Source organism: Panicum hallii, chromosome 4, assembly GCF_002211085.1.
Source record: "Panicum hallii strain FIL2 chromosome 4, PHallii_v3.1, whole genome shotgun sequence".
NCBI lineage: Eukaryota > Viridiplantae > Streptophyta > Magnoliopsida > Poales > Poaceae > Panicum > Panicum hallii.
Genome location: NC_038045.1, coordinates 26,728,867 through 26,755,672, shown reverse-complemented (window position 1 = coordinate 26,755,672; position 26,806 = coordinate 26,728,867). Strand labels below are relative to the sequence as shown.

At 49.5% G+C, this 26,806-nt stretch overlaps 2 protein-coding genes across 2 annotated transcripts; one reads left to right on the top strand and one right to left on the bottom strand.

Moving 5' to 3' along the window:
- Nucleotides 1–14,548: 14,548 nt before the first annotated feature.
- LOC112890417 lies at nt 14,549–20,430 on the bottom strand. Its single transcript, XM_025957311.1, has 4 exons — nt 20,181–20,430; nt 18,842–19,091; nt 18,578–18,748; nt 14,549–14,971 (listed from the first exon to the last, which is right to left on the bottom strand). The coding sequence occupies exons 1-4, from the start codon at nt 20,428–20,430 to the stop codon at nt 14,818–14,820; spliced, it is 825 nt and encodes a 274-aa protein (XP_025813096.1). The 3' UTR covers nt 14,549–14,817.
- A 3,779-nt stretch (nt 20,431–24,209) lies between these two features.
- Nucleotides 24,210–25,553, top strand: LOC112889940 (dof zinc finger protein 4-like). Its single transcript, XM_025956743.1, has one exon. It carries the CDS (start codon nt 24,561–24,563, stop codon nt 25,431–25,433), a length of 873 nt encoding a protein of 290 aa, XP_025812528.1. The 5' UTR covers nt 24,210–24,560; the 3' UTR covers nt 25,434–25,553.
- Nucleotides 25,554–26,806: the final 1,253 nt, after the last annotated feature.

Here is a 26,806-nt window from a genome sequence, read left to right as displayed (position 1 = left end):
ACTCGCAAGGGATCCGACACCGAGATCATTCCTAATTGCGCTAAGTATCGGCTCACGTGCTCGATGGAGCTAGATCCTTCCTCTCCACTGAACTTGGTGAACTCAGGGAGCCGATACTTGGGCGGCAGGGGAATTAGATCATAGTCACTAGGATACGGCTTAGTATAGCCGATCGCCCTCCTCTTTGGTAGAATGCCAAATTGATCTCTTAAGATGGCACTGATCTGGTCTACCGTCTGCACTCCTGGGCTGAGTGCGTACTATCGTGACTCGGCCCGATGGCATAAGCAGCTAGCCACGCTTGTTTGTCAGCATCTGCTCCGGAAACTCCTCCAGCCGCCCTCTGCACTGAATGTGCCAGATTGTTGCTGTCCGGTATATAAGCACACATGTTTCCGTGCAGGATCTCCTTGGGCGGCTCGCTGAAGAACTGGTGATCCACAAGGTCACCTCCCACCTTGTAGACGACGTAGGCCGAGGAGCCATGTGACTCCGGAGCCGTGAGCGCATAAGGCAGTGGTGGTCTGGCCTGGAACGAAAATTCTCCCTTGTGACTCCCCAGGGTAGGTCCCGTCAGAGAGTATTGATGCTTCATGATTTCCTGGACCACGCGCAGCGCGACACGCTCGAAAGCGTTCACCAGGCTCTCGGAGTGCCGATGTAGCGAGTGGGCCACCATGTAGTTTACTTCCTAGCACAGAGCTCTGGTACGACCTTTTGAAGGGGTGGAAAGGTCCACGTCATCAAGAGCGCCTTCAGGTGAAAACCCCTTCCACCTAACGCCGTGGTGGTGGGTTTTCTTGAAAGAGCCGATGAGATCGGCTTCCAAGAGAGCCTTGATCTTGTTGTATTTTTGTTTGTGCTCAGCAGGCAGCTCCTCATACATGATCGGATCCTCCCTCACCATCCCGTTAGCAGAAGTCGATGTAGTTGATGAAGATGGTCCTACCGGGCGTGCCAGAATGTGTTGTCGGTCAAAACCCACCGGCGAGCAGCGACAGGCAACACAAGGAGCCGGGAGGCTCCCGGGACTGCTGGTGGGCCCCGGTCCCTCGGTCAACGGCCCGAGATCCGGCACACGACCTGGAGTCTAGGTTGCTAGGCGTGCCACCTAATCTTGTACTTGATCAGGAAGGTGTGGAAGTGATTTATGTTAGTTTCCTGCATGCATAGACACGTGTAAACATTAGTCCGAGCCGTGATCGGCTCATCGGGTGATTCCCGATATTGGCTGTAAAGAGCTGATTGTGTCCAATGTCAGATCGGACCTAAGTATTTGAATAAAGCACGCACATCCGATGGTAGAATAAAACTTGCTCTGTACCTAGTAAGCTAATCCGATCTATGATGGCTAAAGCTTTCATTGTATAACCGGAACATTCTACACGTAATTGAGCCTAATAGATATGAAAGGTAACAGAATAGCAACCTAAATAGAGGTCTAAAAACCAACAAAGAGCCGATTCCCAGAACAATCCCTCTTTAGGTTGATATAAAGCATCAAACATACTGCCGGAACATTCAATCTGTTTGAAGGGCCTAATCATGCAGATGTTAAGCTAAATTTTTGATAAACAAAGACTAACCATAACAGATTGGATCTACTAATCACGAACAGAGCAAGGTGCTGCCCTCACACCCGAGATCAGGCCCAAGGACAGCCGAGCGTTTACAGATAACAAACGATGCATGAATAAAGCATGAAAGAGCCGATGATACTCTATAAATGCTAGGATAACTAGTGTTACTCGCCATCAACAATGCTTCAGTACGAGAAACACAAAGGTAAACAGGCAGGAACGATGCTGCCCCGATGATCGCAGCTGCACGGCACTTACCCGAGAAACCCTAGATCAGGGGTGGCGATGCACCGAGAGTTGTTGTGAATGATTGTTTGTCCGTTGTTTATAGTCCGGAGACTTGCTAACTGACCATGACACGAATCCTGGCTATTTCTATCTAAACTATTTTAAACACACACACCTATCTAGATACATGGCCAATCCTGGCCTCAAACGCCCGCGCAAGGGCTGATTCGCAAGCCCACTACGATTATCTTTTTAGCCCATCTTGCTTCATGGCCCACCTTCTGGCTCAGCTAAATTATGGTGATAACAGACGCGTGTAACGCGGAGCCTGGTCGGGGATCTGAGTCGGAGCCGTGGTACGGACCCAATCCCCTAGCGTCCTCTCGTTCAGGGACACAAGCTAGGTTTTCTCCGACCGGGCGGCCAGTCGGGGTCATAGGCCTAGGCGGTTAGGATGAAGTCATGGCCCACGAGGATGGTCCCCCATTCAAGGCATGATCTTGGGCTAGCCAGAATGCTAATGGAAAGTGGTCCCGCTAGGGACCCCGGGTCCCTGGACCCGTCAGAGGCCCCCGAGCGGCTTTGCGATTTGTTTAATCGTGAAGGCACTTCTTTCATCGCTGTGTCTTAGCCCAGAGTGAGAAGTCACATCGTGATGCATCGGCTGCAAGGAGGCACAGCGTTCGATTGACTCCCCATGTGACCACGGGTTCATTGGGGTCGCTCTGATCTGCCCTTGTAATGAATGCACCACAGCGGCACCAGCCGCCCATCTCTGATGCGGAATATTGAGGCCTGTCCGATCCATCACGTCAGCCTGCGGTAGAGGAGTTCCTCCCTGTTTGCCCTGTGAGGGTTTCCATCCTTTTGAGGCGGAGCCGTGTGCCGCGTGGCGAAGCTGGTCCGCAGGACACGAAAGTGCCCGAGCGGCTATAAATGGGGGCCTCTAGGCCCCTGTCTTTCGAACTCATCCCGAACTTGAGTCGTGGGTGAGCCTGGTCTTGTATAATGGAGCTGCTCTCAGCCCATGTGCATCCACTTGATGGAGCTGACGGCTCTTCTCAGCATCTGGTGCTAGCAGAACACTTGCGAGCGGCAGGGGATAGCACGTGGGCAATGCCGTACGCCCGGAACTCTCCCAAGCTCGGTCCTCCGAGTGCTCCGCTCGGATGATCGATGGAAGCGGGTGCGCAGGCAGGTCACCGTTTCCGGACGGCGGTTGACACCATTTCCCCAAGCGCCTTGGGCGACTACAGGGGGAGCTGTGACAGTTTATGTATTTGTAACGCTAGGCATATATTTTGTTAGTGTGAAATATGTGTTTGTTTGTATAAAGCTTATGTGTGTTCATGTGAAGCTTTTGGAAATTTAAAGTGAAAGTAAAAAGGGTATTTTTGTAATTACAGAAAAACCCAGGGTTGTTTTTGCAAAATGTATTTGGAGAAGGATAATTTCAAAATAAGTGAAAGGTGGTTTTGATAAACATGTTTTTCTTATTTTATTCCTTGTTAAAAATATATATTTATCCAAAAGTTGCATTGGAAATGCAAGTGTTGAATTGTGTAAAAATTTTGGGTAAAGTGTGGAAAATAAGGGTATTTATGTGATTTTATAAAAGTACAAGTCCTTTTATGCAAATGTTTGATTTACAAAAGTAACTTTAAAATTTACTTAGGGCTAAAGTGTAAAAGTGCAAGTCATCATGGCATGTCTATCCACTCATTATGACGAGTCTATCCCGTCATTATGACGTGTCATAAATGCTTGCATTTAGGTCCTAGATTTTATAAGTTTCATTCTTAAGGACAAAAGCAATTCAAATCCAACTTTTGCTCAAAACTTCACGCGTAAAAATATAAATTTTGAGTTTTTGAACTTGAGACCTAAAGCAATGTTGTAGAGCTTGAAAAACTCTCCAACTTTCATTTTGGGCATTTCTTCATTCGGGTTTTAGATTGATGGGAAATTTTGTTTTACAAACAAGTCCCTGCAGTTTTCTGAAATTGCGTTTAGGCCCTTAGGAAAGTCCATCTGTTCTTCTTCTCCTCTCTTCCTTATCCTGATGTTTCCCTTCTTTTTCCTTTCCCCAACCGGCAGCTCCATCCAACTTCCATTTTGCTTCCTTCCTCCCTCCCTCTGTTCACTCGGGCAGCACACGGCAAGCAGAGGGCGGCGGCGCCCCCACGCGGGCGAGGCGTGCGGCCGGGCGGCCCAGCCAGCGGGCGCAACGGCGGCCCGAGCGCAGGAGTGAGGAGGCGCGTTGGGCGGGGCCGGATCGGCGCGTGGGAGCAGGCGCCAGGCGGCGCGGCTGGCGGAGCGGCGGCCCAGCGCGGGTGGCCCCAGGCGGCGCGGCTCGGCGGAGTGGGAGCTGGCGGCGGCTCAGGCGCTGCAGGTGGACGCGGAGTGCGCGAGCGCCGGGCTCAGGCGACTGGCGGCCATAGGCGCGGGGGTGGCGCGCCAGCAGAGCGCGCGGGCGGTGCGTGGGCGTGCAGGCGCGGGCGCTCTGCAGGCGGGCCCGGCCTGAGCGGCGGCCGCAGCGGTGCGGGCGCGCAGGCGGCAGAGCGGCTGCGCGCGGGCGTTGGGGCGAGCGACGGCAAGGGCGGCCAGCAGTGCGGCACGCGCGCGGGAGCTGGAGGTGAGCGCGGGCCGGCGCGACGGCTGGCGAGTGGCGACGGCTTGGCACAGATTGGGCGAGGGCTAGCGCAGCGCGGTGCGGGCCACGGCGCAGCGGGAGGAGTAGCGTGCACAGGCGAGCGGTGCACGGTGGAGTGCCCGAGCGGGCTGGCGGCTGCGGCTCGCGGGCGACAGTGGGAGTAAGCGCGGCAGCAGGCAGTGCGGTGTGCGGCCCGGCAAGGCGGCGGGCGCGGCCATGGCTCGGGTGGTGTGGAAGCAGGCAGTGGGTGGCTCCAGGCGTGGCGCGGATCGGTGTGCGAAGCGCGCGCGGCAGCAGGCGTCCGCGACGCGGGGGAGCGCGTGAGCAAGTGCTGTGTGCGGCGACTTGACTGGAGCGCGGACACAGGGAACCGGTGAGGATACGGCAGTGGCACGAACGAGCGCGCGCAGGTGGAGGGGAGGCCGAGCAGGACGACGACGTGCAGGCGTGCGTGTGCGGGTGCGAGACCGGCGGCGCGTTGTGGAACGGTCTGCGCGAACTTGAGCGCGGAGTTCGCGGTGCGGGAACGCGCAGGCACACGTATGCGGAAGTGTCGACGAGGCTGTCGGCGATGGTGCAGGAAGGAGGCGGTCGCCAGTCTGGGGCACCGCCATCAATGGAGCACGCCCGACAAAGGCCGACGAATTGAAAGGATGGATGCGAGCTCGCTCGCTCATGAGATGCACGAGGAGCGGCGAGCCGAAAGGAAAGGCGGCAAAGTGGAGGTGGCGACCGGATGTGATGAGCTCAGAGGAGCCACGCACAGCGAGCTCCCTCGGTCCTCGCGGAGGCGGAGAGGCGTTTATGGCGCGGCGAGTCAGAAAGGAGGAGTTACGGAGTGAAGGCAGTAGTCGGGCGTGACGAGCTCGGAGGAGATGCTGTGCAACCAGGCACGACGAGCTCCCTTCATCTATACGGAAGTCGAGGCAGGAGCAACGCGACGCGAGTTTGACGTGCAACGCATGACCGGCGAACTTCTTCGTCAACCACGGAATCTCGTCATCGCCGAGCTCATCTTATCACCGATTTTGTTCATCGCGGGAATTCACTTTCCGCCCATTCTTCCTCCACATTCGAAACTACCCCAAGGTTTGCCCTGATTCGCTGAATCCTTCTAATACCGGCGATTCCTTTGCTGGAATATCGTCGTTATCTTCCTGTTATCTGTTTTCCCCGACCAGGGACTTAATTGCTTTAATCTAAAAAGATCTAGGGTGTTTTCTATAAGATTTCCAGAGCTTTCTTTATTTCAACTCAGTGAACTTCTACATTTCATAAATTTTCCTAGGAAGTTCACAAAAATGTAAAATCAGTTTTGTTTGAAACCCTAAGTCCAACCCTACAAGTTTTATGTTGTAATCTTGAGTGAAAATCTTGACTTGTGATCTAGGTTAAATGTTAGAGAAATAGAATGAATGCTTTATTTGTACATTGTGTTGTATGCACGTGATATAGCTGAAAAGTAATCATAGGAGGTATGTCTCAAGTATAGATATGTGATATCTAGTTAATATTTTCACCCAAGTATTCATATCCCTGCCGTCAAGACATTGTTCTCGTCTTGATTGCCATCTCCTTAAGGCCCTTTTCGTATAAGGCTTCCTGTTAGTTCATGTGTATCTGCTGCTTAGTTAATACATCTCGACAGCTATGCTTCAGTGGCGGCTATTAGCTCAGCCGCTAAGCATCCGTTTTCCTTGAGTTTATGATGTTCCCGTGTAACAGCTGTCGGTCGATACTTCTACCATCGGCTGATTAGCTGATACAGTTGTTACCTTTCTAGTATCGGCTGCTGCCGATACAATTCCTTTGTTCTGTCCTACGTCGGCTGCACCTAGACACTGTATCAGAGTTACACGCACGACCTTAAGATTCTTGTTATCGGCCGATCCAAGCCGATTCTAGTCGTTTTCCGTATCGGTCAAATATGGCCGATCAATCCTTAGTTTCCCCATCCTTGTCCACACACTTCCATCAGCCGATTTATTGACGGAGAGATCGGCTACATATCTATCGGTCACATACCCTTAACCACACTTCTATCGGCTATACGTCACTCAATTGTTGTGCTGACGTAATTGAGTCGATACAACCACACCCAGATACCCAGGATAACACTTAAGCACATCTTAATTAAGACCATTGCTTTAGGAATCATCCTTCTGCCAAGGTAATCGATGCTTTCATCGATCATCTAGGAAACCGATGTACCTTTTCATCGACTAAACCTCTGTTGTTTCCAATCGGCTCTGTTGTAATCTGTAACGAGTAGCCGATTCTATTTAGTTGTCCACCTAAAACTCTATCTAGGTTTAGCTCAAATCTTTTTGGGTTGTTATGTGAATAGTGTGTCATTTAAGTGCTGGATTGCAACTTTGCTGTGAAATAAAATAGTTTTGTGTGCACGCTTGAATGTAATGTTGCATTACATGTAGATACGACTACTTCGGCAACGGTACTTACGAGATCTCCCAGAAGTCTACGGCGGATGTTCCTGAAGACCAAATAAACGTCACCAAGGAAGTGACTGAAGCCCCGAACCAAAGTTCGGAAAATATTGACATTCTGACTTCAGTCCCACCAGTAAAGGCAAGCCCCGGACATATCCCATTATTTTATTTATATTGCAATCTATGTCTATCTATATTATATCTTGCATTAAGTCTAAGAATTGAGGTGAAACCCTAGATGCATGAATCCTAGGAACCCAGTGTAATGCTCCCGAGTCCTTATCGGATAGATGCTCTGCTAATAGGACCGGTAGAAGTCGAGTGATTTCCTGTCACTCGCGCGATATAGGAGTTGCATGTTTACATTTCTGCAATCACTATAAGGATGACGGACAGGGTCATGTGCTGCATCATAACCTGAAGTTTTACCCTGTCTGTTTTGTTAAAAGTTGATAAGGTCGATCCATGTGGTAGTGGTGGCTAAGTTTTTGAAAGTACTAGCCACATGCCGTGAAATATGGTAAGCGGTAAACCTAGTACCCGATTGGCCCGGCAAGTGGACGCGCTTCCACCACTCGACTTTTATTTTATGTTTACACGCACCGACGTGTGGGAGTACGTTCTGCAAGGCAGACAGGAATACGGGTTTTGTAGTCGCGCTACAGACGTATGTCCTGTACACATTGGGTGTGCGTACGGTCCTGCAGTCGCTTGTGGTGGCCCTGATCCACAACCCGGAATATGAGGGAAACGGTTGCTTGGAACGCCCTGTTGGTATTCCGAGCGTGTGAGTTAGGTTTACCTTGCAAGGTTAAATTCGATTCGAATCGTCCGCCTCTCACGAGGATTGAGACTGCTTATCCCTTTTACCACATTGAGTAAGAAGTGGAACTAAGGATGGATAATCTTGATGGATGATAATCACTACCTTGCTTGCTTAGTGTAGGTGCTAATCTAGAATAAATACTCAACTAGAAGATGAAAGCTAAAACTTGAAAGTAGTTTATACTCTTTGTTGCTTTTCAGCTAAAAAAAAAACCCAGAGCCTCTACAATGCTTGCATGAGTCTAGTTATGGGCTAAAGTATACCCAATCCCGGGTAAGCCTTGCTGAGTATTAGTATACTCAGCCTTGCTAGTTTTATGTTTTTCAGGTAAAGCCTTTGAAGATCCTACTCTTCCCTGTCTTGGCCCTATGCTCTTCCAGAAGATTGGTCCGTGGAAAGGGATCCGTCCTCGGCCAATACTGATGATCTCGAGTGATGTCGTGCCCGGGCTTGGCATGACATCCGTCTTGACGACGTGTTGTAATCGTCGCGTATGTTTTCCGCTGCCAAAAACCATAGCTTTAATGGTTGGTAATCTTTTCTCTAGATTTGAAACTTCATACTTCTTTTGGAAACTCTTGTAATGTAATTCTCTGTAATGTAAAATGTGATGGTGATTGTATCTCTGGACTCACCTTCGTGTGAGGTAACCTTATTTGATCCTGTGTATCGGTGGTTTATCGGGATGTTACCCGACAGGCCAAGGGATTATACCGTTTGAAGCACGTTGGAGCCCTCTGGGGTGGACTCGCGTACTTGAGCCGGTATAATTCAGGTTGGTTCTGCCACAGGAGCGCCAGCCTCGGATGGTGGATGTGTCACTGTGTCCACCGGCCGAGCCCTGAAACGGGGAGGAACTCCTTGTTCCTGCCTGCTGCCGAGCACGCCCGCGAGGGCCGTCTAGGTCTCGAGTGGGTTCAGCTTCCCCGTGTTCCTCACCCCCAGTTCGCTTTATGAGGAGGCTTGTCCTTCCTAGGTGATTGGAGATGGGGAAGAGCTCCTCGCTGTCATTCGAGATGGCGAGGGAGTTCAGTTGGTGGCAGCGGCAGATGGACCGCTCGCGGTAATCCCCTGCCAAGTTGCCCTTGAGGAAGGGGGTGCAAGAAGAAGGCTTGCAAGGAAGATGCTCCTCCAAGTCTTCCCATACTTGTAGCAGCCCTCCTCAAGGCTTCCAGTGTTACCACCCTTGTTGTTGTAATAGGTTTTTGTACTTTGTAGCGGCCAAGGGCCAATTGTACTTTGTAATATTTATTTTCCAGGAATAAAATATGTTTATTCTGGAGTGCTTTGTATCTGCCGCGCCCGACCGCGAGTCCGGTCGGGGGCTAGAATTTTATCGTCCCCAATGGGTGAGAACATAGTACCCCAACTCGTTGCGGCTTTGCTGCAAAGGGAGGCGAACGGGTCGCTGGCGTCGCGTGCGAACACGTGTGGAGGTGACCCCATCCGCGGTTTCCGACCGGAGGGGTAGAGCCGTTGTCACTTGCCTCGATGGCTCGAGTGACGGGCTCAGTGAGCTCCTAACGTGTGTGCCCGGGCAAAATTTCGGGCATCCGAGTGGAATCTAGGTCCGTCGTTCGTGATGGGGTCGGCATAGCCCGCAGGTTGCATTCCACTACTCCACGACCCGCCTCCCGGCAGATGCCCGAGTCATCCAACCGACTCAGGTGGCCTGTAGGCCTCTCCTCGATGGAGATTCTATGGGCATGGCTCGAGGTCCGGATCGGACAAGAAGGTTGAGATAACCCGAACCACAGACTGAGCAAGTCAGGCGAGGGCTGCTGGGGCTCATCTATGTTTTCTCCCTAGCTCTATTTGGTGCGAGGTGGCCTCAAGTCCTCCGCGGATCGGCATTTGAACCTCGATCGGTCGGGTTCCCAAGTCGGGACCCGTTGGCGCGCTTTTTTACAGCTAAGCCGTACTTGTTTTAGCATATCTCGCGAATCAAGGGATTAAATGCGACTATTGATTGGGAGCGTGACCTGATGAGACTTACTCGAGAAGTCGAGGCAACACCCCATTTTTCACGCCCACGCCGCGGTCGTGGTGGGCCCCCACGCCGCGTGCTACGCCCCGTTGGTTGGGCTCCCTAGTTTCTTTAAAAAGGGGGCGGCTAGGGATTCTCGAGCTCTTCCACCTCACTTTTGCCCTGCTCCAATCGCTAGAGCCGTTCTCCTCCTCCACTCTCAGCCGCCGCCTTTCCTCTCCCAACATTCGCCGCGCCTGAGGAGGCAAGAAGAGAGTGAGAGTCATCTGACCTTTCCATCCTAAGACCGTGATGTCGAACTGGAGGCCGTTGAACATGACCGAGGATCGGCTACAGGATTTCGCAGAGAAGGGGCTGCTGCCACCAAAGCTGGTGGTGCACTGGAGGGCTCCCCCGGCAGAGCATGAGGAGCCGCACGTGAATCTATTTCGGGCCTTCTTCTATAGGCGAGCCTTGTCGGTGAAGGGGGACTCGGAGCTCACGTCGGTCGGGGGCTTCGGCCTACAAAAGGGGGCTCGCCGGCCAGGAGACTACCCAGCGTACACCCCCACGGACTCGAACCGTGGGTGGCATGAAGAATGGTTCTATATCAGCAACCTTGCGGGTAACCCATTCCCGTCGTTCACGGGGGCGCACCCCATGAGGAAGGAAAGCTGGACATGGGGGCACCCTGCTGCGGAGAAGGAGAGCGTGGAGATCCTCGAGAAGGCGCTGTGGAAGCGCGTCATGGAGGACAACCTCGATGGGGTGCGGCTTTTCGGCACCATGTTCTCCCATCGAGTTGTCCCATTGGCCTTTAGATCGATAAAGATGTGGGAGTACACTGGCCTCACAAATCCCGATCGGGTGTCAATGACGGCGGTGCCCGATGATGAGGTGTGGTCGTGGCTTGATATGGTCCTCAAGGTGGGGAACCAATGGGTCATTATGGATCCGTCGGCCTTCAGCGAGGGGCACCCGCCTAATTTGGTAAGTCCTCCTCTCTCCTCCTTGCTGGTCCTCGGGTGCCCGACCGTCTCCTGACTATGCCTTACTTTTCCAGGGGCCTGGTTGTCCCCAATCCTGCCCCCACCTCCCGAAGGGGGCAGAAGGCATGGCCAAGCAGGCCGCCCAAGTAAAGGCTTCCCGAGACAAGAAGAAGAAGAAAGCTGAGAAGGTTGAGAAGCGGACAAAGAAGGAGATGGAGATCACGCGTTGGGTCTGGATGGGGGAAGATCGCGACGCTGTCGATGTTTAACCTCCAAGCCCACCGAGGGATATCCCCGAGGTGGTAGATTGTAGGTGGGGTGTCGCCAAAATTAGAAACTCGAAGGTGTAAAGAACATAAGATTTAAACAGGTTCGGGCCGCCAAGAGCGTAATACCCTACGTCCTGTGTGGTGATTTGTATTGCCTTAGGTGTTGATTGTTGGTTGATGTTTGGGGGTCCCTGCTCGCCCTTATGTAGTCTGAGGGGATAGGGTTACATGGAAATTCTAGCCTGATACTAGCTTAGGAGTTCTACCCGAGTACTACTCGGATAGTTTCCTTCTGTTTCGACTAGTTCTACTCCTGTACGAGTAGTTATAATTGGTGTAGGGTGTGGGCTATGTCGCATCCTTTATCCTAGAATATGTACGCCATGTGCGCAGTCCCGTGGTCCTAGATCTGACAAGCCTCCGAGCTCTTCGTAGTCGAGTACTGCAAGCTTTCGAGTATTTCTGAAGGCGTCTTCAAGATCTCCTAAACTCTATCTTGAAGGTATCTTCCGCATACTTACTTGGTTGCATCGAGGCTGTGAGGTGCTCATGCCCTGAGTAGTTGTCAAGTCTTCTTTTATATGGGGTGCGATGAAACTCGCACTCCATATGGAGTAGCCCCCGAGCCTTAGGTTGAATTGAAGAATCAGGCTGAGGGTGAAATTAGACTTGAATCTTCTGCTCTTATCTTCCAAAAATTTAAAAATAAGCCATCAGTGACACATGTCCCGCAGCCCCCGAGGCTTGAGTCCAAATCCTAACGTTTGGAAAAAGGATCCAAATAATCGTAGCATAGGTTGTGTAAAATATAAAGAATTTGAGTTGATGGTCAAAATGGGTAAATTGGTTCAGAAATTTGTAAACCCCTTTTTCAAAACGGTATTCCGGAAAAAATGATTAAGCAAATAACTTTCCTAAAAATTTTTGAAATTACCGCTCAAAACAGATCTTATCCCTGATTTAATGGCTAGATAAGACCTCTGGGTTAAAAGTTTGAAAAACCCCTTATTTTAGAATAAAATCTCTAAAATAATGGTTAAACAATTATCTTTCCGAGATAAATCCTCAAAAGTCTCTTAAATTAGGTTCTTTTGCAAGTCTTCCAAGTAGTTTTGCAGCGTCCAGCCCCCGAGTGTATGAGCCACGTGAGCTCTAGCAGCCATGTCGAGTAGTTGTTAGCGCCCAGGCCCCGAGCCAAGGAGCTGGACGAGTCGTCGAAAGCATGCTGAGTGATATGTGTTGACAAAGTGATGGCCAAGTAAGGCAGTGCTCGGGAACATACCTCACCAAGCAGCATGGTCCAAGTCTGATCCCTTAGCTTGATTCATAGGCAATTGTCAATGAAGCCGCAATAGTTGTTGATGAAGCCAATTAGTCGGAATCGATTGATGAAGCCACATGTTGACTGCACAATCTTGAGCAGATGCATCGGGCATTGGATGGGACTCAAATTGCATGGACTCCTGGTACACAGGAGCCGCGTTTCGTAACCCGAATAGGAGTCGGGTACGCTCTTCCCCAGGATCAGATTCCATCCGACCCGAGAAGTCCTGGTGCAGCATGAGTTGAAGTCGCGTCGAGAGTGGACTCCTCCTCGATCTCCTTGGCTAGGTCATGGAGTATGGGAGTGAGGCCCCTTCAGTAACATAAAGTACTAGTCGAGAACTAGTAAACAGAGCGTTACTGGAAGTATAGAAGCGAGGCCCCTTCAGTAATATAGAGTACTAGTCGGGAACTAGTAAACTGAGCAACGAAGTCCAGGCTTCCAAAATGGAAGGCCTGGAAGGGCGTGAAGATGGGAGGTGCCCACAGCCCAGCGCTTGGGGCCATGGGAAACTCCAACGAGCCGAAGTGAATCATATCGCCTAGGCTCGTAAAGCTGGAGGTATCGAAGACGAAGGCCATTCGATCGCCAGGATGGTGAACGCACGACGCCTTCCCCATGGACGGTGCCAAACTGTCGGTTCCGGAAATGGCCGACGGCTAAATCTACTCGAAGTGTATGTCGCGCGTTGTGATCGGAGGTGGCCTAGCACACAATGACTTAAGATTTATACTGGTTTAGGCGATGAGTCTACTTGTGGAGCGATGCCCTTTCCTAAACGGATGACCCTCCCTTTTATAGTCCAAGGGGGCCCTCCTTATAGGGGGGCTGGTAGAAAGAGAGAGAGAGAGTTTTCTTGCCCCGATGGTCAAGGTCGTCAGCTTTGTCAGTCGGGACTGCCAACTCCGTCAGTCGGAGTCCTCGTGCGGCCACCTCCCAAGTCCTATGCCGCGGAGTGGCCGTCTTGTTCTATCCCTGTATGTCGTGCTCTGTCGGTCGGGGGCTGGTCCTGCGTCGATAAGTATGGTGTGGCAGTCACGCCCCGTCCCCGGCGCTACACCCTATCACTCCATTGTGATGGAGGCGTGTTCGCCGTATCGTGATGACGTCCCTCCCCGTCCCTTCGCGAGGATGGGCAAGTGGAATAGTATCCCCCTGCTATGGCAGCAAGGAGGACTGTAACCCCATGAGGGGAGTGGTTGGTCCGTACGGCAAGTTGACTTCGGCGTGAATCCTTATCCGCCGCACCTGCTCCCGGAGCCTGCCAGTACGCAAGGTCCGGCTGGCCTCGGCTTCGCCGGTCGGAGATAGTGACGCGTGTAAGGTGGAGCCTGGTCGGAGATCTCAGTCGGAGCTGTGGTACGGACCCTGTCCCCGAGCATCCCCTCGGCCGGGGACACAAGCCAGGTTTTCTCCGACCGGGCGACCGATGCGGTCACGGGCCCAGGTGGTCTGGACGAAGTCCCGGCCCCCAAGGACGATCGCCCATTCCAGGCGCGGTCTTGGGCTAGCCAGAATACCATTGGAAAGTAGACCCGCTGGGAACCGTCAAAATAGCTTTTTGTATGAGGATGGAGATTGACTTGTTTCAAATGTCTCTATATTATCTCATGATTGAGATAGGGTGATAGGGTCCCGCTGCTCAGTTATTGGCTTTCTTTCCATCTGCAGGAAGGCAAGGATGAGTGGATGACAGGAGACTTCCTCAAGCTAAGCACAAGTTTTTAATTTCTCTTTGTGCCTACTTTGTAGTTTAAACTATCGGTGAGTGCCTTACCTGGGCATGTGCTCCTATAGTTATAAACATAAACATTTCTTGGATTGATATTGTGAAGCTGTGACTGAACGTGATCATTGAGGCATGTATGCAATTTCAAAAGGCTCCCATGGTCCTTTGCCTTATGTAATTTTGAACATCCTCTGAGTATATTAACCACAGCTGTTTTTTAATTCATTTAAATAAGAATCTTACTGAACCATCCGTCATAAAAGCTAGCTATAATTTTAAACCATTAATATCTGTTCCTTCCACTTTATTGGTCCCCAGATATGGATGTGGTCTGTGTTATCAATATTATTTGATTATCAGGGAGTTATTAGTTCTGTAAAATGTTATTCGGCATTACTATATATTCTGATACTTAAATTCAGAAGATATTTACACATTTGTATCTCGCAAGTCTAGGATAACTCTTTATTCATTTCCTCTTGGCCATTTTCACTGATACAAATGTTTATTTACATTCACATCGATTCGATTTACTTAGATCCAATTCACTGCCACTATATTTGTTTCACCAAAAATTCACATTCAATCCATATAAATATGAAAACAAAGAGTGCATTACAACAAAGATTTGCAAAAACCTACGGCATAAATACAACAGGGCCGATTCCCACCACCGCAATGATTGTAACTATAACACTCACTTTCTCAGGCAAACAACAAGCTGAACTACCAGAGTCTATAGACATCGTACTTATTATACATGGTAAAAACTAAAACATAGTGATTATCATGAACACATAGATTTACATATATTCAACATCCTTATCTCTTAACATGCAGAAGCGCAGAACCCGGGGATGTGCACCTTTGGAATAGTGTAATAGGCAGAAGCGCAGACCACTGATTATGCAATTGATCATCTCATCATCTTCTATTGATCTTAGAGCAGAAGTTTCACTGATTTGGCAATGCAATTAAAGAGGAGTGAGAAGAAAAGATCAGAAAATTGGATCTCATGCAAGAAATGGTTTCTCGCACAAAATCAAAATCTAAAAAACTACACAATATCTACCGGGAAATTAAAAAACTACATAATATCTACTGGGATGGATACCACGGATACTAAGATAGAATTAAAAAGTGGAAAGAAAAGGGATCGATAAAGAGAGGAGAAAAGTCATTGGAGAAATTTATTTTATAACCACAATTACAAATTATATATTGGAAATTATAGTTTCTTAAGTAGTATCTATGTGATATGGCATCTCGTAGACAATGTTTGACAGCTTATCTCTAAGGGCAGTCCCAACCCTCCACGAGGTGTCTATAGAATTAATTAGATCGCTACGTAAGCAAAAATTTGATGTAGCAAGTTAATGAAGAGAGAGGGGAGAAAATGTAGAAACCGTTTCTCATGCACCACTCGTCGGCGCAGAGTCCAATGAACGAAGAAACGGGTGAACGCGCGTTGGGAGCTATATCTGATTTCTTCACCACGCGTTTGTGGGGTCCACACCTGCGCCCAGCCGTGCCTTCGATTGCTGCCGGCGTCGAGAGAGGAGTGCTTCCCATGTCGCCGCGCCGCCGCTCGCTCGTGGGGGCCCCGTCGTTGACCCACTACGGGAGCCTGCTGTCCTCCCCGCGCGCGCTCCTTGCCATGGCCTGTGCGTGCAGCTGCCTCACCACCGGCAACACATGCTCTCCGGCCTCAAATCCGGCAAGCTCAACTCGACCTTAGGCTGTGGAAGTTTTCAGAATCAGTGAATCCAAAGCTTGAGCATGCGGCATCTTGAATCAAAAAGTGGTGGCCGAAATCAGATGCATAGCACATGAATCGGAGCCTGATTGCATGAATGGATGCGTGATGGAGTGAATCAATAGCAAGAATCAACGCATGCCTGCGGAGAGGCCGCACAACTTGACGCCGAGGCCAGCGCCGCTCGCCGCCTTCGCCGCTCACTTCGCTTGCCGCGCTTGGTCTGTAGCATCCGCCTGTGGGTGGATTCCACCCGCACGGCCCCACCACCTGAGAAGCCCCTAGCGCGCCGGCGCCGGCGCGCCGCCACCCACCGGCTCGCCGTTGTGGGTCTGCGACCTCGCAATCGCTGTGCGAATTGGATCGAAGAAGATATGAGAGAGAACGCATGAGAGAGAGAAGACAACAGAGAGATGAATGGCCGAATTTTTGGTGGGGCCTCCCAAGAGAAACTTGCGTTGGACTGAACAGTTTCTTGACGGAGTGTTTTGCTGATATGCATACACACTGTAGGTTGGAACTGCCTGAGCATATCTTGTTGTAGTGTCCATGCGTATTCCTGCTGGTTGGGGTCACAAGTTTTTGCTTCATTTGTTGCAATGTGCAGGGATAGAACTGCAAAGTGCAGGCTCAGTCAAATTGCCGTGTTCCTAAAGGGATGGGACCGATTGAGATAGCCTTGAGGAAAGCTCCATTCGGCAAGACAAAGTATATTTTTGAGCCTTTGGTAGGGATTACTTTTGACTCGGAAATGAAGGCTATGATTTCTACGATATGTACTCACGGGAAGTCAGGAGTTAGGCCCGTGGTGAAACAATCATCCAATGGCAAACCGCCGATAAATAAATATGTAAAATTGGTGGCGAGAGCTGCAAATGTATACAAGTACTTGCTGAACAAAGTAACAAAAGTAGTGCTCAACTAGACGAAAAAAATACAAAATCAACAAAATAACAAAAATGCAAGTAAAGTGTGAAAGATAAAAAAAACTCAGTTACATGAGGGGCTTCATATCACATCCAGGTGATGCAGGAGACACAAAGGGTATGTGCTTTGCATGTTGGACAATCTCAACCCTCCAACTCAGCAAGTTTTCATAGCATTAAATACGTTGCCATGTAAGAAAAGGTGAGGTGGCAGGAGAGTTATCGAGGAGAGAAGGAAAAATATGAAGAAACCGTTTCTTATGCAAGAAACCATGTCTACGCGAAAACAAGACAAAAGAAAAGGGGACAAGGGGAAGAAAGAGAGAAGAGATATGATTGGATACAAGTTTATTTTGAAGAAATCATCCATTGGGAATGTAGTTTCTATGTGTAGCATCTATGTGACATGGCAAGTATAGAAACTACTAGTAGTGTTTTGGGTTAGGGGCATTCCCAACCCTCCATGTAGGATAGTTATCATAGCATTAATTATACCACCACATAGGACTTTTAGCTTACGTGGCACCATAATAAATGAGAGAGTGAAGAGAGGAAGAAACTGAGTCTCAAGACTTAGGGTCAACACGTAAACCATTACGCTAAACACTACAAATTGTACATTGGAAGTAAGGTGATGTCTTCATAATAAATGGAGAACAAATATGATAGGTGGAGAAAAGAGAGTGAGTTTAATAGGAATCTGCACCAAAACATCATTGTTACGTTGATCCCCACCCGGATCGGTCCAATAACCGAACCGGATTCGGTCTCGCGCCCTGATCGGGGCGCCCAACCCAAATATGGTTGGTGGGCCCCGTCGCATAACGCTATATATAGAGGTGGAGGCTGGTGGCGCATGGTACGAGGTTCACTGTGCGCCACCAACACCCCACCGAAAACCCTAAGTTCCAATCCGATCCATGGGAGGGCTGAAGCGGCGGGAAGCGCCGCCACCTCTGCACCGCGTCGCCGACGTCCACGCTGTCGACACCGTCACCTCTTCTACGTCTACACCGACCCACCATCGACCATTTCATCACTACCATCATGTCGAGCTCCTCCACCAAGCCCGAAGGTCGATCTAGCTTCTTCTCTCTCTTTTTCCTCTTACTCTCAGATCTCGATGGTGTACCCTCTAACTTATGAACTTAAGTAAAAATACCCGCTGATCTATGAGCTAGAGGCCCTGCTGAATTTAACAATCATGGGCTTTAGAGTGTAGTTTCTAGAGATGGTGTCTTGGCAGCATAGACCACAACCCATAGACACTATGGGGGTTGGAACTTACAAAACTACCGTTTTAAGTCATTGTTGCATGATCAGTAACTGAAGCCAATGAGCTTTCCTGCAACACCCTTTCTCCTTCTCTTCATGCTCCTCAACGCTCATTGATTGTCTGGAGGAGTTGATACTATTTAATCATTAAAAAACAAGCCAAAGTCAAGTCACAAACTTGACAAAAGGCAACGGTTTCAGCAGTAATATAATAGTGAAGACATGAGACATTTTCTGGACCACACGCTCCCCTACCCTATTGTCTGCAAAGTATACGCTAGCTTGAAATAGTGATGTTCAGAGCATTTCAGTTAGAGAGAGTTCATTATCTAGTGTACAGATAATGCTGATAATTACCATAACGAGCTAAATGAGATCCAAAACCAATAAAAAAGTATTGTTACAGATGCTGAACCTATTTTGTTCACCATCATTCTATTCCAGATGCTGTTTGGTCACCATCATTATCTATTACTGAATAAATATCATACTCATCTCTTAACTAGGAGTATATAGCAGTTCGGGTTGCTGATCATGCAGATGGTGGCCAACCAAGGACACGAGAAATCCTAGCGGGTGTAGGGGCGCGGGCGGAGGCAGACTCACTTGCGGAGGGTCAGGTGGAAGCGGTGCGATGGCAGCCAAGGAGATGCCGCAGAGGTGACGGCCGAGGCGGAGATCCACGACGGCCGAGACGAGGTGACTCCGGGGAAGAGACGCCCGAACCCGAGGGTAGAGGAGGAGCCGCTCCGGGAAAATCCCAGGGCTCCCTCGGTCCTGGCAAAACAAATAACAATCCGGTTGTTGTGGAGATAAAAAGAAGAAAAAAAAACCGTGCGCGTGGGCGCCGGGGATGGAGGTAAACACTACCTCCCCAGAGTGAGGCCATCGGAGTCGGAGGCGAATACGACTGCGAGGCGTCGGAGAAGAGACTCGGTGAGCGAGATATGGGACCGGCGCCGGAGACGACGACGACTTTGCGGCCTCGCCGGCGGGACCAGTGCGCGTGGGGGGGCGCGCCGCTGGTGACGGTACAGATGAAAGCCCGACCTCGATGGGTCCCAAGATTGAACCCTCACCGCACCGGGTGGGTGCGACGCACATGATGGTGTGGGCCCCACTTAATAAAAAGCAATACAGCAGAGTGAAAAAAACCGAATACACGGGAATACGAGAGGGAGAGAGAGCCTGGCGCCCATCCCCAAGCGAAATTGAACAGTGAAGATAAACACAACCCAGCAGGCACATGCTGCATTGTATTTTCCTTCTGTTTTCTCTCGTATGTCAAGTGAAGGGAGGATGAGTAGCCGTATACCTATCTGGTCCCAACAAGCCCAGCATGTGTGTCCCAGCTGATCTACCTTGTCTTCCCTGTATTCCTCCCCCCCCCCCCCCCCCCCCCCCCCCCCCCCCGCCGCCCCAAAGCTTTGCTTGCTCTGTGTTGTGTCCTTCCGGCTTCCCCTGCCTTACGTGCACCTCCGTGACACCTACCAAGGCTTCCAACGGCTGCTCTCCCTCCAGACTGTACTTTGTTGTTAGCGCGGCTCTAAAACAAAAACCGTCAACGGTGCACGAAGAAGAATGGGGATCCAGGAGCTTTACTAGTATTATTGTCGGGTATCTAATTTCCTACGTGGCTATATTCAGGTTAATAATATACACCGAAGGAGAGGAATCGAAGGCACAGCAACGACCGCAATGCAAGTGAATCAGAAGATCTTGGCAAGTCACCCTAACCCTAAGGAAGTTTGCATGCGAAGGCCCCTGAGGCCTAGTTTTGTGATTTTTTTTAAGGAAACAGGAGGGTAATAAATCCCCTAGTTTTGTGATTGTCAAGTAAGTTTGTTTAAGTTTAAGCTTAAGTCTATTTTTATGTAAGACAGTTCTATATGAACTTTCACTCTCCTTCTTGAATGATACAGCAGCACTCCTGCAACTTACTAGAAAATAAAATGTTTTGGGAATATTAGATCTAACTAAAACAATTTTAATACATACTTGCTCCGTGCTAAAATATAAGATATTGAAGGGTTCAAAATTTATACTCAAATATAAAGCATCCTAAGATGTTTTGGAAACTAATTATTCTAAACCAGCTATAAAATCAACAAAATAACAGCCGAACAAGGTACTTAAATAGAGAGAGTACAGTGAATCCTCAGTGGGCATGAAAAAGTGAGGCGCGCACACTGCTGCGCTCACTACCAACCATGTATAGTGCGCAGCTCCAAGTGTCCATACCATATAGCTGCAGGTAGAGCTAGCCACGGCCAGTGCACCATCCGTGGGATCATGATAGATGCTGCACTTCTCTCTTTGTGCCCATGTGCATCATGATGCCATCCATCCAGATCCATGCCATCCATCCACCGTCCACCAACTGGTGTTACTCCCGCCATCGGTATAAAAACCGTCACAGCATCAGCATCAGCAGTATATGGTCCCCACAACAACCGCATGGACGCAATGCAAACGATCAACTACTGCATATAAACATGAGCCTGAAACTGAAAGATCAACGAGAAATCAAAAGGGCTCGTTATTGGCAAGAGGTCTACTAGCCACAGTCCAGCTTCAAGTCAGTGCGACGAACCATCTGATGCCGCCAGCCACGGCGTCTGTTCCGGGCGACCTTTCCACCTTGGGCTCGGGTGCGAGGTCGCAGATCAGTGTCGCCGGCGGCGGTTGAGCTGTCAACGAAAGGAGCACGCGCTTTTCGGCAACCGCACGGGGTGGCGGCTGCGAGCTGGGTCGCCGGCGCAGGTGTGTTGGTGGAAGCCGTCTCGGCCGTCGTTTCAGCTTGCATTGCATGTGTGTTGGTGTGGCCGTCGTTTCAGGGGTTTGGAAATGGCAGCATCAATTGAACAGGTGGGTTGGTTTGCCACTTGGATCAGGCCGACGGTTTATTTGTCGGTCCGTCCTTCGCTTGCGAGAACAAAAACAATCCGGAAGCTTTTAAAAAAGTAGGAGCAATACTTTTCTCGAGTCCGGCCAGTAGGGCTCTCACGCCCACCCAAATGACCCCAATCGACTCCGGGCTTCAGCAATGCATGCAGGCGTCGGCCAACGTCCTGTGGGCCTGATGACCTCAAGGGTGAAGAAGAGGGCCCAAATCTCTCGGCCCTACATTAATACTAGGGCCTTCCAGGCTAACCCGAGCAAATGCTGCTACGGCCTGTCAAAGCATCGCTGAAGAAATTTGGCCCTCGCGCAAAAACCGCAGACAACTTGCCAGCCCACGCCGTTGTCGGTGCGGCTCAGTTACCTTGCGTCAGTAAAACTCTCTCGGTTCTACGAACTATATGAATGAAACTAGTTTGCGTTGTGTAAACTAGAACAATACCCTATTTTATAAATCAAGCATTCGAATTAAACACCGATCAATGGCTACCTCTTTTCAGACGAGCAAGCTGCTCAAGCTATGCTGGAGGCGGAAGAACTGGATCCTGAAACTGAGGATTTTGAAGATAGAAATACGGTAATTGCCTTGCTTCCTCTTTGCTTTTTTTTTCTTTCTCTTTTCTAGATTTCCTACCATGGCTGACTGTTGCTGTCATCGGTGACTGCAGAGTAGCTGACATTTTTTTCTTTTCTCGTTCCATTATTCATTTGATTTCTGCATCAGATGACGATCTCTCTGAACGAAAGCATGGCTCTCTGACTTGAGCGGGTAGTGAGGGACCAAGCAGTCTAACCTGTTTCTCGCAGCCATGTCAGTCGCTGTGGAAGTCTGGAATTTCTTCAGCTAGGATATATGGTGGTCGTACGCCGTGGCGGCACGGGGCGACCGGGCTGGGCCGTCGCTGACGGCTGATGTGAACCCGGCAGTTTTTTTAAAAAAAGAATTAAAAAAATAAAATTTGAAAAAGGGAGCCGGATGCGAAAAATTCGAAAAATGGGTACCTCCCGCCCGTTGATCGGGCGGGAGGCGTGGGGCTGATGGGCGGGAGGTTCCAAAAATATTTGCAGGCCCCTCCCGAGGGTCTCTTCGCGAATAAGATAAGTTTGTTATTCGCGAAGAGGTCCCTGAGGCATCCCGCCCGACCAACGGGCGGGAGGTGCCCACCTACTTAATTTTTGTTATTTTTTGTTGGAATTTATATTTTATAAACTATTTAAAATTCAGACTTTTTTCAAATATAAGATTTATTCGCCATACTCTTTTGTATACATAAAAAAATTTAGTTCAATTTTACGAAAAAATTACGGTATCTAAAACTCGTATGAAGATGGTTAAGCGATAACGTTTTGCAACGTAGAATCCAAATATTATGATAGTACGGTACATCAAGCCATTAAAAATAAAATAGTATGATAACAAACAAGTTTAAATATACAAATACACATAATGGTCTATTAAAATTACAAATACACATCCAGATCTGATACAAACTCAACGCGGTAAATATTACACATGAGCAAACAACGTTCAAATAAAATTACAACTAAACAATGTCTGATGTCGTAGTAGCACTCGATCGGCGACGTCTCCCACTCCTTGATGCAACCGGAGGTCTTCCATCTGTAGCATCACCTGTAGGGCCAGCTTCAGCAGAACTGGGCCCAGCATCATTGTTTGGACAACGTTTATACGTGTGTCCACTCTGATTACATGCACTGCAGCGCTGTATCCTCGGACAGAGCTCTAACTCATTCATATCATTACGAATACGCCGTGTCTGACAGCGCCCTCTCTTAACCCGAGCTGATCTCGGATCTGGAATATATATCACAGGATTCGCTGTCTTAGTGAACGATCCAATCATACAGAACCCATAGATCTCATACTGCCAGGTGCTGGCAATTGTCTCCTTTCTGAAGTAATGGGAAACATATATATCGACAGGATGTCGAATATCCGCACAAGCAGCCATTACATGAGAATAAGGTATGTACAGCAACTTTGGCCTTATGCATGAGCAACAACAAGTTCCATCAAACTTGAGAATGCACTACTTTACAGGAGTTTGACGTCTCATACCACGTCATGCTCTGTCTTTGGAAGCTATCTCAAACTTGAGCTCCTGTGTACCACATTGCCATACGTGGTGTAGCTGGACACTAGCTGCCTTCTTAGTCATATATTCTGTCATCATTTTTCCAAAATCGACGTGTGAACAGGGCTTCGCCGCTTTCTCTTCTCTCTTTCTCTCCTCCCTTTCTTTTTTTCTGGTTTTTGCTGAATAAAATGAAAATTTAGGGGTAGGTGGGGGCTTATATAGCCCGGGGGGGACCTCCCGTCCGCCCAACGGGCAGGATGCCCCTCGGCACAACCTCCCGCCCGTTGGATGGGCTGGACGCCCCTGCAGGGACCTCTTCACGAATAAGAAAACTTTCTTATTGCGAAGAGGCCCTCGGGGAACCTCCCGCCCGCTGGATGGGCGGGAGGTCCCCTGCCCCACGCCTCCCGCCCGATCAACGGGCGGGAAGTACCCATTTTTCGAATTTTTCCCAACCGGCTCCCCTTTTCCGAATTTTATTTTATTTATCCCTTTTTTTAAAAAAATTCGTGAACCCGGCCTCTTGTTTGGAGCTCGTTTCTGAATAAGGGGCTGTTTGGTTCCGTAACATTTATTCTAAGATCTATCACATCGAATGTTTCAATGTTAATTAGAAAAATTAAATATAAGATAATTATAAAACTAACTACATAAGTCTAGAGCTTATTCACGAGATGAATTTATTAAATCTAATTAATCCATAATTAGCACATATTTACCGTAGCATCACATGGGCTAATCACGGACTAATTAGGTTTAATAGATTCGTCTTGCGAATAAGCCTAGAGATTATAAAATTTATTTTATCATTAGTCTATATTTAATACTCCTAACTAGCATCCAAATATCTGATGTAATGGAGCTTAAAATAAGCTTCTACGGAACTAAACACCCTCCAAGATGTTGATAGCTCCGATCCCATTGGCATTTAAGCAACCTATAGGTGCAATCTGATCACTGATGACTGTTCTAGAAATGTACTTACTCTAGTCTAATGATGTACCTTACCCTCCGGAAATAGAGGTTTAGTAGTGGAGCCCTTGACCTCGTCCATACATCTAATGGTGTACTTGCACTCTATACAAAAGAATAAATAATAAAGCTTCACATTTCTCCTATATTTCTTTGTTCTTGCGGTGCTAATCAATTTAACAATTTCTTTTAATGCAACTACTCCTTTCGTTCCAAATTGTAGACCATTTTGATAAATCTATAAACTATACATCTAAATTTGCTAAAACGACATATAATTTGGAATAGGAACAGACAGAGTATTTCTATTCGAGGCTGGTGTATCTTCAGGCTATTTTTGGTTGTTCTTGCTGAGGGCAACCGCGTAATTGTTTGCGCCAGCAGAGGCTACAGCGGAGAGGGTATTTACGTCCACCGGCTCCTCCTGTGATGGAGAGACACAAAGCACTGAAGCAGGGGAGAGCAGGCAGAGAGAGAGAGAGAGAGAGAGAGAGTAGAGCAGAGCAGGCAGCCTCGATCAAACCCACAGGCGCTCCGCCATCGAAACCACCAGCTCCGGACGCGAACCACCGCGGCAGCAACGCGTTCCAGGAGCCCCTAGGCCGTACGGTCCGCGCATGCAGGAGCTCAAGCCCGTCCCCGGCATGGCGGGGCGGCTGTTCGGCGCCGGCGCGGCCGCCAACGGCGGTTCCTCGGAGGCGGCGCAGCAGGAGGCTCGCAAGGTGCGGTGCCCGCGGTGCGAGTCGCCCAACACCAAGTTCTGCTACTACAACAACTACAACCTCGCGCAGCCGCGCCACTTCTGCAAGGCCTGCCGCCGCTACTGGACCAAGGGCGGCCACCTCCGCAACGTCCCCGTCGGCGGCGGCTGCCGCAAGCACAAGCCCAAGCGCCCCACTGCAGCAGCCGTCGACGGCTCGGACAGAAACGGAAAGATCCGACACTCTGGCTGCGCCGGCGCCAGCTCCAGCCCCGCCGCCGACGGCGACGCGCCGGTGTCGAGCGTGTTCTCTGTTGTGACCGAACCGAGCGGCATCAGCAGCGGCCCCAGCAGGAGCGTCGCGGAGGCTGGCGCCGGCACCGCCAGCTGCGCGGCCGGCGACATGCGGACGCTGCTCGTGCCCCCGCCGGCGCCGGTGTTTTCCGACCAGGCGGCCGTGTTCGCGTCGCTCTTCGCGACGCCGCGGCCTCTCCCGGCCTTCAGTAGTTCATCTGCGCATTCCATGGCAGAGGAGCGCGTTGCCACTTCGCTTGCGGAGCAGCAGTCGCTGGATTCCGATGCGGCCGCCGCAGGCACAGCGCCGTTCTCCGGCTCCGCACGACCGGACGGTGCGCTTGCGGCTGGAGCATCCGACTGGCCGACGGCAGCGTCCGGCGCAGGGGTATTCGAGCTAGCGGGAGGCATCGCCGGTGACGCGTCGCTGCCGGAGTACTGGAACCCAGAAAGCTGGACGGACCCGGACCCGGACCCGACCATCTATCTGCCGTAGCGTGTGATGTGCTTAATCGTCGTGTCACTGATCATATAGTTGGTTCATTCTTGTACTTAAAAATCCTGGTCCAACAAATCTTAATGGCTTCTTCTGATAATAACACAATCCTTTTCAATATACTCCCTCCATTCCAAATTATAATAATTTATTTTCAATATACTCTCTCCGTTCTAAATTGTAAGCCATTTTAGTTTTTCTAAATACATACTTTAATTTGAAACAGACAGAATATATATATATATATGTAGATGTTGGTGGCAAATAAACTATTTCTCTGTTAATCCTCTCAATATATGTGGATTGGGGGATTATCTGTCCAAACAAAGGCCTTAAAGATATATACTAATAATGAGCCGGTGACACAAAAGAAGCTTTTATTCAGTGATAGTCTTTCCTCCTCCTCCCGACTGTCTGATAGCGTTATCTTTTGTGGCTTGTGCTCCCTCAATCAAACTCCTCCTCAATCTCGTCCTCGGATGTCGCTAGATCTGCTCTCGCCAACCCTTCGTCTTTCCACTTTGCAACCACCCCACCCTAGGCTGATACCGTCCATGGTTATCCTTCACCATCGGTATTGCCCCGCCCATCATTCTATAGCCACCACACCAAACTTCTATCTAATCCTAGAGGTCACCATGGACACCAAAAAATCTAAACCCTAGACGCACTCTAAGCCTGTCCTTCCTCACGTAACATTTGCGCTATAAACTAAAGAATCATGATCGATATGTCAGGCGCTCGAACTCTAGAAGGTGGGATGTTAAGTGTAAGCTCTTAGCTAAACTGGCAAATGCCGGAAATGAGCAAGATTGAATGTACGCCCATTTATGTACAACCAAGTACATAAAAGGATTTAATGGTCAAAATCACGCTTGATGAATAATGTAGGAAATTCACAAGAATATGTACAAATCCTGTGCGAAATATGAGCATTGCAATTGGCTGCACTGCACCTACCTGGTTGGTTCTTGTGATTCTCATGCTTCTCATTTCGCAGTTATTGACATACCAGCAGAGCACACGTGTGCAACAAAGGTCAAAAATTACCGTTAGCATTTTTGTGCACTGCTACAGAAACGATATTTCATCCTCCTTATTTGTTTCGGCCAGCTTTATGCCTAAGACTAATGAAGACTTTAATTCCGGATCCAACAGCTAAGGGACGGCGGGGAGCTTCAGTCCCGGTTGGAGCCAACAACGGGACTAAAAATCACCCTTAAATCCCGGTTGGTAGCTCCAACCGAGACAAATATTTAGTCTCTGGTGGTAACACCAACCGGGACTAAAGGATCTTTTAGTCCCGGTTGGTGGCTCCAACACGAACTAAAAGGGTCTTTAGTCCCTGTTGGTAGCTTCACCAGGAACTAAAG

Excerpts from the sequence above, each read along its gene's own strand:
- LOC112890417 (XM_025957311.1), bottom strand. The coding sequence starts at position 20,430 with ATGCGGTTGTTGTGGGGACCATATACTGCTGATGCTGATGCTGTGACG. Across the intron at positions 19,092-20,180 it reads GGAGCTGCGCACTATACATG|TGGGGCCCACACCATCATGT; the intron begins GTTGGTAGTGAG and ends CTTTTTATTAAG. Across the intron at positions 18,749-18,841 it reads GATGGCCTCACTCTGGGGAG|GACCGAGGGAGCCCTGGGAT; the intron begins GTAGTGTTTACC and ends TTGTTTTGCCAG.
- LOC112889940 (XM_025956743.1), top strand. The coding sequence starts at position 24,561 with ATGCAGGAGCTCAAGCCCGTCCCCGGCATGGCGGGGCGGCTGTTCGGC.